Below are 20,445 nucleotides of genomic sequence, written 5' to 3'. Positions count from 1 at the left end.
GACGTATTTAGCATATTTAAAATGATCAAAATAATTATATATTCAACAAATTTTGTATGGCTGCACACCACTAAAACCAACCTAAATCCATCTCAACCCCGGATCTATCAAGCACCGAGAGGGCTTAAATCTCTCGAGATGGAAATATTTCCTCAAGTTTTGCACTCAAAAATTAATTTTGCACCTTGAGAGCTTTGATCCCTCTCGACGCTTGATAGATCCAAGGTTAAGATAGATCTAGGCTAGTTACAAAATTTCTTATATTTTAACTCTTCATTGCAAGAGAAATGTGTAATTTATTTCATTCTTGATATGAAGTTGATATATAACATTTTTAAAAAATATTAATAATAAAGAAAAAAATGTTGAAAGTAAAATTAGAAATCAAATATTTTAATATGCCTGTTAGTAAAATTCAATGTGTATAAGAGAGATAGAGAGACATACATATAGCATTTTTTAAAATATTAATATAACACACTCATATATATATATATTAATTAGGGTATCTTCGATGCTTAGCAGGAGGGAATGGAAACCTCCCCACCCAAGTTCAATTCCACAAATGACATGACAAATGGTGACAATATTGATAGTATATGTTTAATCCTCATATGAAATATATAGTTTTTATTTTGAAAAAAAAAAAAAAATATATATATATATATATAAAAGAGAGAAGTTTTCAACTTCCGAATCACCATATTCAATATGTATTGAAAAAATGATGGGTATGCATTGAAAAAAAAAGTATGTAGACATTTTAATGTGAAAACATGTGAATCATAAATAATGATATTATGTATATATTATAAAAATCAAAATGATCTCATAAATACTTTAAAGTTTTTAAACTAATTACTTGTAAATTTAAAATATGTTGTTTGCGATACACCTAATTGTGATGCACCTAACCAGAGAGGAAACATAAAATATAAATCAAACAATTAAAGTAGGAAATAATAAGCATATTATATTCAGTCAATCTAAATATGTGTGTGCGGTTTTTCGGAGACAGTACATTTTCCCAACCTACTTCTACTTGCCATCAAAAATAGTAATACCGTATCCAACCAATTAAATTTGGCAAATCTTCATTTATTTGACTGTTTCTTGTTCTTTAGTTTGATGTTTATTCAAATAAAGAAGCATAACAACCCACAATCAAACTAATATTTAATTGAAAAAAATTAATTAAGACGCAGTGCATTTTCCCAACCTACCTCTAACTACTATCAAAAATAGTAATACCGTGTCCAACCAATTTAATTTGGCAAATCTTCATATATTTGAGACTGTTTCTTGTTCTTTAGTTTGATGTTTATTCAAATAAAGAAGAAACATAACAACCCACAATCAAACTAATGTTTAATTGAAAAAATAATCAATCTGTCAAGCCATTATAGTTAGGCGGGGCATTTAAGAAATGCAATACATTTGGCCAACCTACTACCACCTATCATAGAAAATGAAAAATTGCCAGTTAACCTTGATGGCTCCCAACTACGGACAGAACAAGTCTCCAGTGTATTTTCTGAAGATGATTCTAGATGTCAATGTCAACCTCTTTAAGATGAACTTGGATGCTCAGGAATCTTCATAGATTAAAGAAGCAAGGAACCATATGTTAAGACCAAACAAATTAGCCCCTTGCAGAGGGACTTGACAAGAAATTCATGAGATGAAAACAAGATGGTTTAGGAGGTATCATGGTATTTAGAATAAACATTCTTCCTTTCAGACATGAGTGTATGGGTGATTGGTCTTCAGTAATGGTTTAGCAGTTAAAGATAGGTTCCATCACTCTAATCTCACATGTTTCTTGTGGCAGTAACTTTTAAGCATGTTAGGCAGAGCTACAAAGTTGCCAGAGCCTTGTGGGCCACAGATTGTAGTTGGGTATACCAATCCCTCTGCTGCCCCCTTTCTTGGAAAAGGGTGCTTTCAGGGCACAAATGGATGGCCCAAGAAAGCTATCAGATTGACAGGCATCTTCCTTCTATGGAGAAGGCAACATCGTGCAACCTTTAATAGGGTGACTAATACGTTTCATTTGAAAGAAGTAACAACTTTGGATCAAAGTTGGTTGTTGCGATCTCAACCAAGATTGGCATTATTAGAAAAGATTCCCTTGAGATCAGAGCCAACTCTCGTCATCTATGTTGGGGAGTGGTAACTTCTATGGTCACGATCACAGGTCAACTCCCTGATGTATAATTCTTAATATGTCCTTTACCATTCAGTAATAAAATATATGACACATTTTCCAAAAGGGAGCGGGGGGCAAGTTTTTCATTCAGTAACTTGGGAGAATAAGGAAACTGTTTCATAAGAATAAAGAAGATGATTAGGACCAGCGAAATTCGAAGCCAGTAAACATGCAAACCAATTCTTGGAGGATGCTCTAAAGTTTAAAGAAATGCCTTCTAACAGAATCATGTATACTATATAGTAACACCAACACAGAAGCAAAGAACTTTATATTAGGAAAACACATATGTTCCATAAAGAAGATAGCAAATTTATCTGTGCAACAAAGCATCCATGACCTACAACAATTGCTACATTTAATCAAAATAAATTCCATTTAAAGAACCTGAAGGCCAAAGGAGGAAGTTCTATGAATGGGGAGTCAGAAGGTTATACTCAATGGTTTATTTCATGCAGATATGATAAGTGTGTTCAGTTGCATTAGTGAAATAGAAAGGATAGTTATCAAGTTATGTTTACTATGCAATCAGTGCCCACCTTCCAATGTAAGAAGACTTCCAATTTTTTACAAGGAACTTTTAAATGCAGATAAACTTTGGCAATAGACAACACTTTATCAGGAACTTCATAATTTTAATGTAAACTAAAACTTAGTCAGGCTTGATTCAATAAGTGCAAGCTGACGTAGCTAATACAAATAGAAATGCTGTAATGTATTTTAGGGATATAACTACTTCTAGAATAGCATTACATTGATAATTACAAAGTGGGCACTTGGTATTTCAAAATACTTGTTTAGTATTTATGAAACAATGAACCACGACAAATGCTTTGGCATACCTTTGAGAAACTTGTACATGATTCATTGAGTTAGGAAGACTGCACATATGCAGAAGCAAATGGTCCTGCCTTCCTGCTTGTTAAGGCAGGTCTCATTTGAATGATGGCAGATTCATTGGCCCCAGCCTTCAGGGCCAACTTCCCAGCTTCTAAGAAACGAGTGACTGCTTCCTCTACATAATTATTTGCTTGTTTCACTGTCATATGTTTCGCAAACTCAGAATAGTTTTTGAGCACGTCATCCCCAATCAACTGTGCAGCAAGTATAACAAGCTCCTCCTGAAACTCTGAAATCTCCTTGTCTTCATTTGTTACAGTAGGCCTCAATGACTTTTTTGGATCCGGAAGTGTTTCTGCACAAAGTGGTTGCTATTGTTAGCTCTTCTATGGTATATATAGGGGAATCCAACAAATTTCTCCAAGAACCAAAGAAAGGAATCAATCCTGCCACCAACATTCTCAAATGAGGAAATGCTAAGGACGCAGAGACATTTTCTGATGCACAAAAATTATTGTATCACAGGGAGAATAAGTGAAATCCAAATCATGATGGCCCCTAGAAGCCCCAGTTGCCAAATTACAGGCATCAGGTTCTACATACACAAAGTCATTCATACTGAACAATTAGCTTCTTCAACCACAGGTAATGGTCTCTGGAACCTGGTAAAATTACCCATTATCTGCATGGTTAGAAGTTTTGAACTTCGAACACGGTGCTTGCTTTGCCACTAAGACAAATTCTACTTTATTCATGATGACCTTTGATACTCAGATCAAATCATCACGGTACAAGTGCATATTATGCATTTTCTGAGTGAATAAGTATGCAAAAAAAGATTTCACAAACAAGTTTGTATTAAAATTTGAGAAGCATGCAGAACTAAATGTACAACTTGCAGTCAATTACATCTATAATATGTAAACCATAAGAATATAGTTGCAAAGAATTGAAAACATAAGTTATGGTGCATAGGCAAATGAGACAGGAATAAAAACAAATCTTAAATCCCAACTATAATCAAGTAGGATCAACGGAAAAGCATCCCTTCATGAAGAGTCTTTGGAAATACCCTTAACATATAGCTTGAGCATACGTCCAAACAGACCTTGTTTATAATGCGTTGTCTAAAAAGCAATTATAATCAAATAAGAACTATGAAAATTTTGTTTTCACTGACACTTTCTTTGTGAAGACCTCTAACATATAGCTTGACTGTATGCCCAACCAGATCTTATCCAAAGCTGATTAACTAGTAAAGCATTGACAAATATGAAATATTACACGAGCCAATAAATGGAAGCATGCATAATAATTTCCATAAAAGAAAGGTTGTGAAAATCAATTTGACAACATGAAATTGAATGAACATTTATTCAGACATAAGAAATTTAATCGGTACATCCTTGGCTTAGAAGTATTAACAGTACCAATCAAGAAGCTATGAATATTGTATTCAATACCAAGTTGTTTATCCCCAGTAAGAGATAAAGGTAGTGAGAGATATATGGAGATAAAGGTAGTAACAGATATATGGCATTTGTCCCAAAAGGACGGGAAAGAATATTCATCCTCTCTTGTTTATTACTGAAGTTATGAAGACGTTCTCATCTAACCAATGGTCTTCAAGTCAGCATAAGAGGTAACTTGTCTATGTGAACATTGCTTGCTACGTATTCATGTTTATGACATTCATATGAAACAGAACATGAGCCTCTACCTCGACAAGAACCCAACATATACCATGGTCCAAAAGACTTTCCAAGCCTGATTTCTCAGCAACTTGCAAGATAACAGTGTCATGCAACCATCATCTCACAACCTGCACTGACTTGAACTATCAGTAATCTATTTTAGGAAAGGTGGAAACCAATTGAATTCTAGAAGTCACTTGAGAATCTTTTTGTAAACCAGAGACCTGAGGATCTCATCATTCATAGGACCTGGACCTCCCATCCTTTTGAACTACACTTCTGAAATCCTCATTCATACAACAGACCAAAAGGTACAGGCAAAGCTCAATTGTTTGATGGGGTTTTGAAAGCCCTTGACTCAATATTTGTCTCTGTTCCAAACTGTGACATATATTATTCTTGCTTCTCAAATGCTGGAGTAAAGAGGGTTGTGAGAAAACCACTTTGAAATTTGATATGGTAAATTTTCAATATTAGGCGCATGAAATGTAATTATATATAAAACTTTGTAATAATGGACAAAACAGAGTGACCATAAAACATTAAAGAAATTTTGAGGTCTAAAATGGGTCTCCTAAAAAATATTATAAAATAATAGTGAAAATAATAAAATAAGATTAGATTACCTCATCAAGTTTTCAAGGGAAAAAAAAAAAGAAGAAAAACAAGAAAGAACACAAAAATAAAAAAATAAACACAACGAAGAAAAAAATAAAAAATAAAAAATTAAAAAATTAAAAAAAAAAAAAAAAAATTCCAACTTATCTCCCTATGATTTTACTCAAATTTCGAGCGGGAGTACTCTTTCAATACGAAATTTAATTTTGCAATCATGTTTTTCATATATTTCACAGTTTTCGTGTAGTAGGGTCCATCAAAAATATGCAAAATGGGTACTCCTTGGATGCAAAATTAAATTTCGCATCCAATGACTGCTTTCGCTTGAAATATGAGTAAAATTGTATGGGGATAAGTTGAAAACGCAGTTTTTTTATTTTTTTATCTTTTTACCTTTATACTCCAAATGTGAATCATATTAAACCCTATTGGTTCTTATAAAGTTGATTTTGTTCTACATTTTTATTTTGAGGCCCATTTTTTTACCTCAAAATTTCTCTAATGTGAGGCTGTATCTAAATCCTTGGGAGCAGCGCAGAGCAAACTAGGAATGGAATAAAAAATGAAGCTCTGATAATAACTGATATGTCCCAAGTATGACAAGATGATGAACACAAGAAGATATCTAGAGGAAATGAAAAGAAATTGGACTAAGGAGTTGAATTTAGAATGAAAAGGAACATCCTTTATAGACAACGAACATTTCATGTGTGATCTATGGCATCCATAATTGTCCATTGTTTAAGACACTAATCCAATTCTTACAAGGCATTTAGGAATCCACAAAATACAAACATAATCGCTGTTACATAGGAGTTAAAAATCCATGGCAAGGGAATTACAAAACCACATGGACACGTAAAGATGAAATACTCTAGTATTTAATGTGTACTATAAAATCAAAGATTATAAAAACAATAATATTTACAAGGATGAAAAGCACCAGTCAATTGGGCTTATCTCCAGTGGTTGGGAGAAATGATTATTATCCTCCCCACCCAGGTTCAAATCCCACAGGTTACATGATGAGCTTTGTTGTAATGGCTTCAAGCCTTCTTGAGTCTGAGCAATCCCTCCAGGACTGAGATATGTATATTCCTCATATGGAATGTAAAGATATTTCTTGTGGGAAAAAAAGGACGAATAGCACCAATGTTAGGTCTCTTCCTGTTGCTTGGTTGCTGTGTCTCCACCAGCATGACACACTTTGCTGGTTCTATGCAACAATGAGGAACCAGCAACACTGGTTGGAACCTCTATGTGGAAAAGTATATATAGGCAGAGGTTGAGGCTGTTTTCATCCCTAGCCAGTTTCAATTTTTTGACTTCATTTCTGTTTCTTAAGTTATTGAAACTTGAAAGTACTTTTAGGTAGCTGACTGTATTTTTTCCAGAATTAGAATAGTTGTCATTTTCATGTGTTTTTTGTTCTAGGAGAGAACTGATCCCTGGGAGGTTGCACATGAATTTATGTGCTAATTACTCCAGATATTGGCTTCTCATATCTATGCCACCTCCTCCAGCTAATGTGGGCAGACTATCCTAGGTTAAATATAGGAATTGGGATTACCTCTAGATTAACGGTTTCTAAATTTGTAAAACTCTTCCCTTCTTCATCTATGAAAGAACCAGAGTGAGTGATTGTATTCATTCAATTTTTGTGACAAAGGTAGTGATTGGCACATACGGTTTTGAGCTAAAGCATTACAATTCATCCAGTCAATAAAATACAGATGCAGGTTTGAGAGTTCAAATTTGTGTACTTGCTGTTCATATTTTCAGAGTGGTGTGTTTGTAGTTTACAGCAATCAGAATTTACTGTTTTGCTTGATGATTAGGTTTTAAGTTTCATGCATCTTAGGGTTTAAAATTCTGAGTGCAGAATCTGCTTGGCATGATCTGAAATTTAACATGGTAACAAAGCACATTCACTGAAATCAGAGTACCCATGCATGGAGAGATCAGTTCACTATGAGAAGGGGTTGTTGGAGGGTTTCAACTTTCATCTGGTATGACACCCACGTGCCTTCAGTGTTTGAAGAAATATAGACCTGAGATAAGTTGTAAGGTGCCATCCAGCGTGCAGATGCCATTGGAGGACGTTGATCCATTGGATTGCTCAGCTGGTGTGACACCCACATGTCTTCAGTGTTTGAAGAAATATGGACCTGAGATAAGTTGTAAGGTGCCATCCAGTGTGCAGATGCTATTGGAGGAGGTTGATCTATTGGATTCCAGGAAGCAATCCCTACAGATCCTACTGATCCCAAAGATTTGGCCAGGCATAATATGAAGGCAGCCAAGGCAAAGCAAATCATTCTAGATTCAGTGAAAGAACATCTAATCCCTCACGTCAGGGAGAATAAATCAACTAAGAAGATGTTTGATACCTTTATCGCTCTATACTAAGTAAGAAAATCAACCAGAAAATGCCATTGAAGAACAAGCTCACCAGCACTCACACAAGTGACACATATATATGGTGGCCAGCTACTTTATAAAGATCATTGAGTTGAGAGATCAACTTGCTATGGGGATGAAAATGGAGGATAAGGAATTGGTAACCATTGTACTAAATAGATTCCATTCATTCTAGGAAGTGTTTGTTGAGGTTGTTTGTGCTTGGGGAAGCTTCTTGCCTTTCAAAGGCCTTGGGATGATATCAACCAGGAGGACACCAAACTAGATATTGTTTCATCCAGAGTGGAAAGGAATTAAGAAAGAAGGCCCTGAAAAGGGTTAAAAGGGAAAGAAAAGAGATTCAGGTTCTTCAAACTAGGAGAATAAAGCCTTGAGCCACATTAAGTGTTTCAAGTGTCATAAGATGGGCCATTATGCTTCTCAAGTCATGTGAAGTGTTTCAGGTGTTATAAGATGGGCCACTATGCTTCTTGTTGTTCTGAGAAGAAGGGTAAGAATAATCAACAATAGCAAAAGTAGCTTGCAGGGAGCACTGAAGCTTCTGCAGGTGTTAATGCGTAAGCATCCAAAGTTTAGACAGCCTTCTCCATAGTTTCGTGCCCTTCCCATTAACACCATCTTTAAAGTAGGGTGGCATGTTCACAATGAAGTATCTAGACACGTTAACTTCAACGACAAGGCTTTTGGCAAACTTTGGGAGCAAGACACTGGCATACAGGTGGAGTTGGGAGATGATGCCACATATCCAGTGACAAGAATAGGCTCTGTCTCTTTCTATACATTGTGTTAGGTGATGTTCTTGAGCTTGATGACAATTTTTACATGCATAGTTTGACAAAAAATATACTCCCAATTTCAGCCATGACAAATCTTAGGTGTGTGGTTGAGTTCGATGATCAACAAGACATTATTAGAGATCACAACAAGGATCCTATAAGTTTTGGATAGAAGTATGCAAGAGGGATTACTTAACAAGTTGCTAGCTAATCTAATCAAACAAGGAGTTTTAGTAGCATAACAATGATAATTTGTGTGAGCTTTGGCACAAAATATTTGGTCACTTGCACTACCGTGCATTACCTCTCTTGAAGATCATGGTGCAAGGATTGTTGGACTTCAAGATAGAAAAGGTGGAGGTGCACAAGAAATGTACCGTCGACAAGCATGCCAAGATTACTTACCAAAGCGACAAGCATATAGATTAAAAGTAAATCTTGACTTGATCCATTCAGATGTGTCACTGTGTGTGCACTGTGGACCCCTATCTTCAGCTTCTTTGATAGAAAGATCTAATATATTTATTCCATTGACAATTTCTCTACAAAAACTTGGATTTACTCTATGAAGACAAGTGATGAGGTTACTTCCTCAGAGGCACATCAGATGTTGAAGACCATTTCCTAAGAGTCAGGGTTCAGAAGGGAGCAGTGGCTCTGAGTATGTTACTTCAGATTCACACATTGCAGATATTTTGAAGAAGCACATGGCAAAGGAGAAGTTTGAGATGTTGGGTGTGAGATGGGGCCTGACAGGAAACACCTTCCTCACAAAGAGTGAGTATTAGATTTTTTTCTCTTGCCTGGTAGGTGTGCCTCAACCAGCATTGCACACTTCTGCTGGTTCTGTGCACAGATTGAGGGGCACAGCATCAGTAGCAGGAGTCCCTACAAGAGGCAGTAAATATATGCAGAAGTTAGGCTGTTTTCAGCCTTAGCCATTTTCTATTTTCTAATCTTGACTTTCCGTTTTTTAGAAAAATACTTGTGTAGATAGTTCACTAAGTTTTTCCAAAAACTGAATAGTTGCCTTTTTAATGTGTTTTTCTATTCTAGGAGAGTGGTGCACTAATCCCTAGGAGGTTGCACATGCTTGTATGTATTAATTACTCCAGCAGTTAGGCATTCCTATCTAGGAAACTTCCTCCAGCTATTCTGGGCACACTATCCTACACTAAATTTAGGGTTTTGGGTTACCTCTAAATTTTAGGTTTCTAAATATGTTGAGCCCTTGCCTTATTTATCTATAAAATAAGGCAGACAGGTGTCACTGAATGATTCGATGATATTGCAAGGTTCTCGTTCTGAGATTTATGACCAACTATAAGTGGTTCACATCTTAGCATTCACGAAATTAGAATAGTAGTTCCAATCAGCGTACTTGAATGCTGTATCTATTGTTGAAAATACTATTGTAGATGGTTATATTATTTTCTATTGCACCTACAAATATATGAGTGGATGTAGTTTAAGCATTAAATGCACCATGTAAGTTAAGATGATAGCCATGCAGGGACAAGGTTGGACTGCGATAAATTTCCTAGAATTCTTCCTTGTAAAGCTCAAACAGATCGGAAAATTTCACTAACTTAACAAATAAAATACATAAATTTTGTATAGAATTTCCTAGTTTAATCCAGACAAAGGTAATGAATTTTAAAACTATAAATTTTTGGAATGATGATCTTCGTTCTCTTTTTGATAGTGGAATAAATTGAGCTCTCAAGGTAACAATGTCTAAGCTTGGATGATACAAGTTCGCATGTATATTCTCAAAATTCTTATAACTTTTAGTAAGGATGAATCCATTCATTGACCATAATTATCATGTCATTTCCTTCTCATGATTGATTGATGGATCATTCCCTGTAGTAGAAAAAACCTTCCTTGCTTTTTGCACATGGCTGTAAGTGTTTTTCCCAATGTTCCACCAAATTTCAGGGACAGCAGGGCGTGTGGGAGCACTCTAAAATTTTAAGAAAATTCAGGGGGCATGGGGGTACATTGGGGTAGATCTATATATCTACATGTATGTGTATTATAAACATGATTCAAATTCAAATTCAATAATGAAATACATTGATTCATACATCATAAATGATTGAATGAAATAGAAATACTAAATATTGTATACATTGATTTCAATTCATCATTCATTATTCTAGAATATGATTAATACTTAGAAAAATGGTGGATACTAAAGTCTGAAGACTGGAATAGTAAATTTACTCAATCTCAAAAATAGTAAAAGAGTGACGGGTCGAAGACTCGATCTAATGTCATCAGTGTCTATAGTCAAGACTCAAAAGTTAAAACTGAAAATGGACAATGGACAATGAACCAATGTTATCAGAACAGACTGATCATCAAAGCAGTTGGCCCCAAAACCAGGTACGGGTAAAAAATCGGACCAGAAAACCAGTCGACCAAAAAATACATAAATATTCTAACTTTGAAAAAAAGTACATAAATATTCATGTGCATTTATATGATTCCAAATGATTATACACAAATATGGAAAGTTTCCCATATATATATCTACGGTGCATATAACCAAAATAGCACCAAGTGTAATCCATCTTTGAACCAAAAGTCCATCAACAAAGAGGCTCTAGATGGCCTCTTTAGTCCAAAAATCATGCTACAACAAATACCTACATATCATCAAAATAATTGCCTATATTGGGACCCTCATCATCAATATCACCCTCTAAGCATTGAAATAAGATTGAAAAAGCTTAACATGTCAAATCAAGATTTTGTTTTCAGTGATGGGTACATTTTTACTAGGGTCATGATAGAGGAGTTCAACAATCAGTGCCACCAACTTCGAGGTACATAAAGGGCTTGGTGTTCTTAATTGAAAGCCATTTCCATACCCTATACATGATATAGAATCCAATGGAAATGATGCAATCCCCCCAATCCTGAAATCGTAAAAACTGGTAAGTCTGTTGGATTTTGAGCGGGATCTAAAATTTTACTTTCTCCATATGAAATCCAATGAGATTGCCACTCTCAAACATCCTAAAACAATTAATGGCATTGGTAATGTTAAATATTTAAGGAAAAATATGAAAATTATTTTACTTTAGGAATTTAATGTTAGTACTAATTACATAGCATTAGTAGGGTCCTAGGGTTGAATATTAGGCTTCCCCACACATAAATAACTGTTTTAGGGCAAATTTCAGGGCGTAAACTGAGATGTCCCCCTTTTTTTGAGGGGGGATGCCCACAACCACCCCTTTTGGTAAAACACATCCCCCACATTGGAGGAACGTTTCCCCCTATGTTTCCTTGAGTTTCCACGAAAGGGGGACATGAGAAATGTTTCCCTAGGCGCCGCTCCATCCCAGGAGCATGGGAGATGCAGGGAGTGCGCCACCCACCTTGGGGGACACATCCCCATCGAAAACTTTTTTTCACATTCAATCTTCATATAATTATAATGAATATTTTATTGAGTTTTAAACTCAGTAATGCTTGTATTAGTAACTTACTGGAGTTCTAATTTGAATTTCCTCACAAACTATTCCCATTCTTACCAGCCATCCTTACAATCTACCCCACTCATTGACAGTCAATACACTAAGCATAGAATTTGCTGCGCGTATGTCCCTTTTCCTCACCAAATGATTAACAAGAAAATTTGTTTCTGATCCATTCGCTCACATTGGAACATCATCTTCAGACGACTCTTCCAATGTTTAGAAACAAAGTAAAGGTTTGCATCAACATTTAATTGATGTCAACAATGACAACAATAATGACTAATGCTAATAATGAGTAATCCTATTCATTGTCTGAAAGATGCATAAACCTGTATGGGACTACTTTAATGTCTACAAAACATTAGATAAAAATACAACTTGTAATATACTTGTCCAATGCTTACATGCACTAAAAAAGTAACACAAACCTGGACAATCAGTCCGTGGCGTATCTCTAATGTGAAAATAGCTTTCGAAAGTGCCAGCCCAAGCATCTCTCCTTGTTAAGAAGTCTGCCTTAAGATTGAAAAGTTTCTTTACTGTTGCAGGCACAGATGAATGTTCATAGTGTGAATGTGGAGTAGGCCCATTTGGTTCATGGATGACTGCAAATAAAACAAAAAGGAATGATGATCAATATATAGTTCAACTACCAATGGGAAAGTCATTAAAAGGTACTGCACGAATAAGTCCATTGCATCCTCTGAAATAGAAAAAATGGAAATAAACACAATTGTCCTTCTTTCAAGAAATATACTTGTCTTTCTTCACTTGCAAAACTCTTTTTATGCTTATAGACCACAGAATACAAGCATGTATTTAACAAAATATCCACAAGAAAAAGAGGTGGTAGTAAAAATAGCACATTGCAATGTGCATATATGATGGACAGCGTTGAATCTCAAATTAATTAAGAAAGTGAATAAGAAATCAACTGAATACATTTTATAGTAAGTAGTCAATAGGAAGGCTGCTTATGTGAAATTCTTTCCCACTGGTTATTTACTAGACATACCCAGAACTAGAAGCAATAGGACAGACCAGCTGACTTTGCATGCAAAGAAGTTGCGTTTTATTTGTACAATTCATCACAAGTAAAACTCAGAAGACATGAAGCTCAAATGTCAGCACATAGTAAACCATGTATTGTAAATTTGTACGTGAACACTTGCATAACAGCTTATGCATAGAATTGTTAACATTTAATAATTTGTTCCCAAGCTAGTAATAAATTTATTATAGATCAAATAAGTTAATAAAAGAATACAATCAATAGAGACTGGTAAACCCAAAGGTTGGCTATCTAAAATAGTCCCCTATTGATTGTGGAGAGACACGATATGACACCTGATAAAAGGAAAAGCATCACTGGAACAAACTATAACTTTGTTTTGTACCTTGGAGTCCAATGATTTTTCCAACAGAGACAACCATGAACTATCCCATCTCAAAGAGGAACAAATACTAAATAGTTATGCATAAGAAGAGAATATGACATTTCTGCATTCTTTTCTTAAATACCAAGGAATGTTTTAGATGTGCCTGTCGACATCAATTGTCTCCATTCAACAGGAATCCTGTTTCCAAGAAAGACAAGCATTGGACCACAAACATATTGCTTTCCTTTTCAGATTATATTTCGGGCATGGGCACTTGGTTGCTTCTTGCCCTGAGGCAAATGCTTTTAATGCAAAAAAGGCAGAGGAATTGCAACCCTCCTTGTGAAAGTACTTTACGATTGACCACCATTGCGTGGAACTAATCAAGAATGAAGAGGATTTTCATCCCATTTTTACTGCAAATGACCTGCTCCTTCACTTTAATGGGATCAGTGATGCCATTGTTCAGCCTTCCTACCTATCTGCCCCACTGAGGGGCAGAAGATAAAGGTCAAAACAAATAGTTTGAACCCTCTTGATTTATTCAAAAAAGGGGGCAGGCAAGACATCTATTGATGAGACAAATGAGAGGAATCCAGTTCCTTCAGTCAAGCCTCCTGATGAATGCAATTACAGTTTCCAGAGATTCCAGCAATTTCAGGGCAGTATGCTTTGGAGACTTCAGAGAAAGGTTGGATTCAAATTTGAAAAAAGGAGAAGACAAGTCACTTGTCAGACTATAAGATCCTTCAATCTGGAACCAGATGCAGGAAGTCCCTCCTTGAGCCCTATAAATTAACCAAGCTAGTACCAAATGTTATATTTTTTTTGTAGCTATTGGCTTAAGTATCAGCAGTCAGTCAAATTTATAGCAGATTTCTAGAAGAGCTAGTCCAGGGGGTCAATAGTTGAAAATCCGACCCTAGATTTGACTTACGCAGTATAGGGGTCAATTGTTCAATATCAGACCCTGCACCAGATAAGCTCAGCAGTATGTATAGTATAATCTCTTCAAATTTGCTTCAATGGGAAATTTTATTTATTTACCCAAAAATAAAAATGAAAAAGGACTTTTTGTTGCCATCAGTCTGGCACCAAATAAATCTGATATTTTCTTTTCTGGACCCTTGGTGATATTTTCGCCGACAAAATGTTTGCATACCTCAATAATTTATATATAATAATGTGTGTCCAGAAAATATCACCGAGGGTCCAGAAAAGGAGATATCAGCAACATCAGAAAATATCAGCAAAATTAAAGAAATATAAAAGTATTAAAAGATACAAAAAAAATGGTGGGCGGGTGATATTTTTGTTTTTGTCACAAGAATAACACGATATTTTCAGGGATAAAAGTATCATGACATTTTCAGGCAATATTAGCATTGTCATGAAAAAAATCAGAAAATCACAAAGATTGCAACACCAGGATGATGTTATTGCCAGAGATTCCAGCAATTTCAGGGCTGTATGCTTTGGAGACTTCAGAGAAAGGTTGGATTCAAATTTGAAAGAAAGAGAAGAAGAGTAACTTGTCAGACTATAAGATCCTTCAATCTGGGACCAGAAACTGGAAGTCCCTCCTTGAGCCCTATAAATTAACCAAGCTAGTACCAAATGTTTTATTTTTTTTGTAGCTATTGGCTGAAGTATCAGCAGTCAATCAAATTTATAGCAGATTTCTAGAAGAGCTAGTCCAGGGGGTCAATAGTTGAAAATCCGACCCTAGATTTGACTTATGCAGTATAGGGGTCAATTGTTCAATATCAGACCCTGCACCAGATAAGCTCAGCAGTATGTATGGTATAATCTCTTCAAATTTGCTTCAATGGGAAATTTTATTTATTTACCCAAAAATAAAAATGAAAAATAACTTTTTGTTGCCATCAGTCTAGTCTTCATTTACTGGCACTAAATGAATCTGATATTTTCTTTTCTGGACCCTCGGTGATATTTTTGCCGACACAATGTTTGCATACCTCAATAATTTATATATAATAATGTGTGTCCAGAAAATATCACCGAGGGTCCAGAAAAGGAGATATCAGCAACATCGAGAAAATATCAGCAAAATTAAAGAAATATAAAAGTATTAAAAGATACAAAAAAAAATGGTGGGTGGGTGATATTTTTGTTTTTGTCACAAGAATACCACGATATTTTCAGGGATAAAAATATCATGACATTTTCAGGCAATATTAGCGTTGTCATGAAAAAAATCAGAAAATCGCGAAGATTGCAACACCAGGATGATGTTATTGTATAAATATATGTGCATATAATATATAGATATTTCTTCTATTCAATAAAATAATAAATCTTAAGTAATAAGAATGCATATAGTTTTCTCAGGCACATTATTAATAAACATTTCTCCTGATGATGATTGCCATCCACTGAGACCAACTTCGGTCTATTGGACCTATAGATAATTCCTGGGGAATTGATTGGTTCAACATTTTGTTTCTATGGTCAAAAAGATTAGAGAGAAACTTTCCTGGACCTCTTTGGTTTTCATGAGTTAGCAAGTTATGAAGATTGGTAGCATTACAAATATTTTGAAATGGAGAGCTAATGTGTACATAGGCATGCCGCATGGCATTCTAAGATAAAGTGTTTTTCATCCTCTACTTTCTTAGTATCACAAAAAAATTATTCTTTCTTCCTAAGGTGTTTTATATTTTGTCCGATAGCCAGTTTGACTATGAAGGTCGTGAGAGTTTGTTCTTGATTTAGCAATGTCAATTTTCTTTCTTAAGCTAGCTATAGTAGAAAGATATTTTTGATCTTCTAAGTTGGGTTAATCATTAATGATCTACTTAAGGTACTTTATCTCATTTTCTTGTTCTCAAAATTAAGGAAACAACATGTTCATAGTGTTTCTCTGTTCGATGTTTCTAATAATGCATATACTATAATTTCTCTATTTTGCTAAGATTTTAAATGTGCTGTTTCTGAAAAATTACTGATTTTGGAGACCGTACCCATTTCCTTGTTTTAGGTGTAACTTAAATTACAATTTGAAAGAAGTTGAAGTTCCTCTACTGCAACTTTGCTCCTTAAGGTTTAAGTGCTGGAACTTCCTCTGCTAGAAGACACTAATCATCTAACTCGGGCACCAAAAGTCTAGGCTTTATGAATATTTAAAACACTTCTCAGTCGACGCTAGGGTCTGACCTTATTATTTGTTGTACTGCATGCATTTAGTCTCCCATGGACCATATGTATAACTGCCCTAGTGGCCAGAACAATAGGTAACATGTTCCCTCATGCAAGGTGCTTACCGTGGCATTGATACCTGTTTACCGTTCACATGGAACTTTTTCTCCAATTGTAATAAAACGTGTGGCACTGAAATTTATGAGACCATTTTTCTATGTTTCTCACTAACTTGACACCTTAGTGCTACAAGCCTACAACATTGACTTGATGAAGTTCATACCTGCCCCACAGCATCCATCCTAACCTTCAAGAGATGGTTCTACCGAGTCAGACTAGTCTCACAAGAAAAAATTGTGGACCCATAGTTCCCCGCTTCAACTATCTTATTTGACTACCCTGGGTACACCTTGCTATTCATTTAGAAGTTCCTTTTTCTGTTTCACGAGTGATGAGACTAGGTCTAGAGTACATATTTCTGTTCTTCTTAGATTTGGTTCTTCTTAGATTTGGTTACTATAGTCAAATAATTGGTTTTCGAGTAGGAGCTATCCATGCCCTCGCCCACTTCACATGCAAATATAAAACAGACAGGTTCCCTGGGGTGACAGAGTTCCCGTCATCAAGTATAGTGAACCTGTGAACTGAGGGAACAGTTAGTGTGTGCAACTAATGTGACTTCACCAAAACTTAACCGGTTATCAATGTTAAATACTGTGTGTTTATACTGATTATTTTCCATTAAGTGTCCAAAAACATCAGTTTTCTGGGTATACTTTCTGTTGTTGGTTGGAAATTGTTTCCAGTATTAAAAAAAACATGTTCTGATGTTTCACAAATTGCAGCATAATAGGAACCTAATAAATATTATATAAACATTTTTGTAACCACTATCAGAAAAATTTAAACAGGGCCGGGAAAAACAGGCATTGTCCCACTTGGGATCTGATTGAAAGCAAGTCATAAAACAATGACTGTTGAAGGTGATTTCCAATTCCTATTCTAAAAACAAATTATGACATAAACATACCAAAGAGGTATTTCGGGCACCTGATTTGCTGACCACGAGTTTCAACATGCTTTACTGTAAGAAAATATCTAACACATAAATAAGTCTGTATGAGTTATAGGTTATTAGTTGAAAGGAAGCATTAATATCATGATAAGGCTATTCACTGGAGAATAATTAGTAAAGTCCTAATGTGATTAGGTTGTCCAAGTGTCAAGTTAAGAGACACCTGTCACATGAAAGGTTAAGTAGAGATGAACAGTGATTTGACACAAACCCTAAGGATGTAGGTTAAGAAACCTACAATACAGAATAAGTCAATTATGGAGATTGAAAAAAGGATGACTCTGTAACCTGTTCAAACTTCGATGTGCCGCATAGAAATCTCAGGAATACAAGAGTAGCATAGATTCGTGTTAAGTTTTAACCTCGGATCTTTTCAGCACTCAGAGGGATCAAAAAAATCTCAAGTGCAAATCAGGGTTAGGATAGATTTACGATAATTTATTATGTTATGATATTTAGTTAAAATAAGTTAAAAAGTCTGTTTTTTCATTTTAGTTCATTAGCAATACCCATGGACATGGAGATCTCTTGCACCCGTTACAGCCACCTCCCTTCTTTTGGTGCAATTAATTTCGTTTCTTTATCTCTCTGTGCTTGTGTCTGAATATATTTGTAGTGCATCCTAAATTTCTCAGGACATGCATACCAAATTAATTCTACATTGTATCATAACTAATCCTGCATTCGCCTTTCTGAAAGAGGCCAAAACAAGAAGACGTACTTATCTGCTATATCCAGATTCGTATACCATGCAGCTCTGCTAAGAAAGATTCCAAAGAACTTGCAAACAAAATAAAAGATAAGGCCAGAGACATACCTGTTCCTTTTTCAATCCAAGGAGATATCAAAATGGTTGGCACGCGAACTCCAAGCCGATCGAAGGTAAAGTAGTAAGGCTCAGGACCAATTATACCATCCGGATTGGGCACATGGGTAACTGGAGTCGGTACATGATCAAAGAATCCTCCATGCTCATCATAAGTGATGAGAAACATCATTTCATTCCACTGAGGACTGGCTCTTAGCGTTTCATACACTTCTTTCACAAATTTCTGTCCCTCGGCCACATCATGAGAAGGGTGATCGTCATTGGCAGGTAAAAGGTGGACATCAAAGTATCTTTGCTCAATCACAACATAGTTGGGCAGAATGCCCAGCTTGGCATGCAATTTGAATGAGGCCATATAATCATGAAACTTTAACACATGTTTCAGCCTTCTAAGGGACTTGAAAAACAGAGTTGCAGGGATGTTCTGATAATAAATACCAAACGATAGTCCTGCTTCTTCAAGAGAATCAAAAATGGTATCCTGTGGGAATCCTTTCATCAAAGCCTTCTTGACATTGCTGCACGCACCATGAGAAGTTGCAGAATGGACATAAAATCTATTGGGCTGTGTTGAAGTGGGCACAGAAGCAAACCACCTATCAAATAACGCAAATTCGGTGGCAAGGGTGGAATAGACAGGCAGATCCTCCGGCCTAAACCCCCTCATCACATGCGTTGACATGCCCTCACTCATGTTTTCCGCTTGTTGGGCAAATCCATTCATGGGGGCTGGCCTTGCTGAGGTATCCTCTGACCCAAAAATCTGCTCCCTTATGGCCTGAAAGCTGTGGCCTGGATCAGGGTCAACATACTCTGAACCATCACTGAAGTTGATTATTGGGGAATCCTCATCCGTGGTGGACAAAGGATTGGATTCCTTGCCTGTAACACCATCTATCTCATCGTTCCAGGACTTCAGCCACCCCAACATATGATCAAATGACCTATTCTCCATCACCAACACCACAATTGTCTTAATAGGTCCATTGATTTTGTGCTTGTGGGGGCCGAATCCAAGACCCAGACAAGGAAACAGTACCAAATGTAAAATAAAAGCTTGCAATAGAATCCTCTGAAAATCCATTTTGCCCATAATTCAAGCCACTTTCTGCAATCTAATGGCCTGTATTCCTCACTCTATATAACAATATTCCAGCACCAGGCCTGCTCGGGCTAATTCAACGAACTGGGTGTCTATATATCTCAAAAGTTTGAAAAAGTGGAGCCAAGAAAGGAATACTTGGCTGCTCGGTAGCCAACCAATACAGGTGTGGCCGAACTCGACTACTCTAACCACAATCTTAACCTACAATGCAATTCAATTGGAGAATTAAGTTGGATGTTGAAGTCACAACCTTCTGTTCGGGAGACGTGTAAAGTTCGCCAAGGTTCCGATGCTTTCGAGCACAGAGCACTGTGAGAACGGTGCACCTTGACATTGACGGAAGTGTGCATTGCAATCATATATAACTTTCATTTTTTCCTATTTTAAATATATTCGCGTGTGTATCCTGTGATGTATTTCTACCGCACTCGTATAAGTGCCCTCCCCTCCCTGCTTTGCAGGGGCATATTAATGGCTTTTAAAGCTCACTTTCCATGGATGGCGATGTTTTATTAGATATTTTTAGTACGGTGGTTTTGGTTTTGTATAGAATTCTTAAACAAGATTGGAAAATGCTAAGGGATAAGATTAAGGGTGAAAATATTATTTTAAAATATATCAATGATTAAAAATAGTTTAGGTTATTAATAATAAAGGAAGTTATATTGGAATCTAATAATTAGATTTATTTTGAGTGGTTAAAAGGAATGATTGGGACCGATTTTTTTTATCGGTGATATGATGGACATTGATGTAATCCGATGGACGTTGTTATTGAAAATAAATAGACCATTGAGGACTAGAATATGTATATTTTTATTAAGAATATAAAGTTATATTGGGATT

At 35.9% G+C, this 20,445-nt stretch overlaps 1 protein-coding gene across 1 annotated transcript; it reads right to left on the bottom strand.

Annotated features, from left to right (window-relative positions):
- Positions 1-2,823: 2,823 nt before the first annotated feature.
- LOC149196435 (non-specific phospholipase C1-like) lies at positions 2,824-19,834 on the bottom strand. The gene is made up of 3 exons (XM_089405555.1): positions 18,483-19,834; positions 12,481-12,657; positions 2,824-3,404 (listed from the first exon to the last, which is right to left on the bottom strand). Exons 1-3 carry the CDS (start codon positions 19,585-19,587, stop codon positions 3,082-3,084), a joined length of 1,605 nt encoding a protein of 534 aa, XP_089261681.1. The 5' UTR covers positions 19,588-19,834; the 3' UTR covers positions 2,824-3,081.
- Between the last annotated feature and the right edge of the window lie 611 nt (positions 19,835-20,445).

Source organism: Pinus tabuliformis, chromosome 2_2, assembly GCF_031772625.1.
Source record: "Pinus tabuliformis cultivar Carrire ecotype Pingquan chromosome 2_2, CPIR1, whole genome shotgun sequence".
Lineage (NCBI taxonomy): Eukaryota > Viridiplantae > Streptophyta > Pinopsida > Pinales > Pinaceae > Pinus > Pinus tabuliformis.
Note: the sequence above shows the minus strand (reverse complement) of the source record. Positions and strands in the feature narration are given on the sequence as shown.

Coding starts and splice junctions, on each gene's coding strand:
- LOC149196435 (XM_089405555.1), bottom strand. CDS start 19,587: ATGGGCAAAATGGATTTTCAGAGGATTCTATTGCAAGCTTTTATTTTA. Junction 12,658..18,482: donor TTGGATTGAAAAAGGAACAG/GTATGTCTCTGG, acceptor TTTTATTTGCAG/TCATCCATGAACCAAATGGG. Junction 3,405..12,480: donor GCCACGGACTGATTGTCCAG/GTTTGTGTTACT, acceptor CACTTTGTGCAG/AAACACTTCCGGATCCAAAA.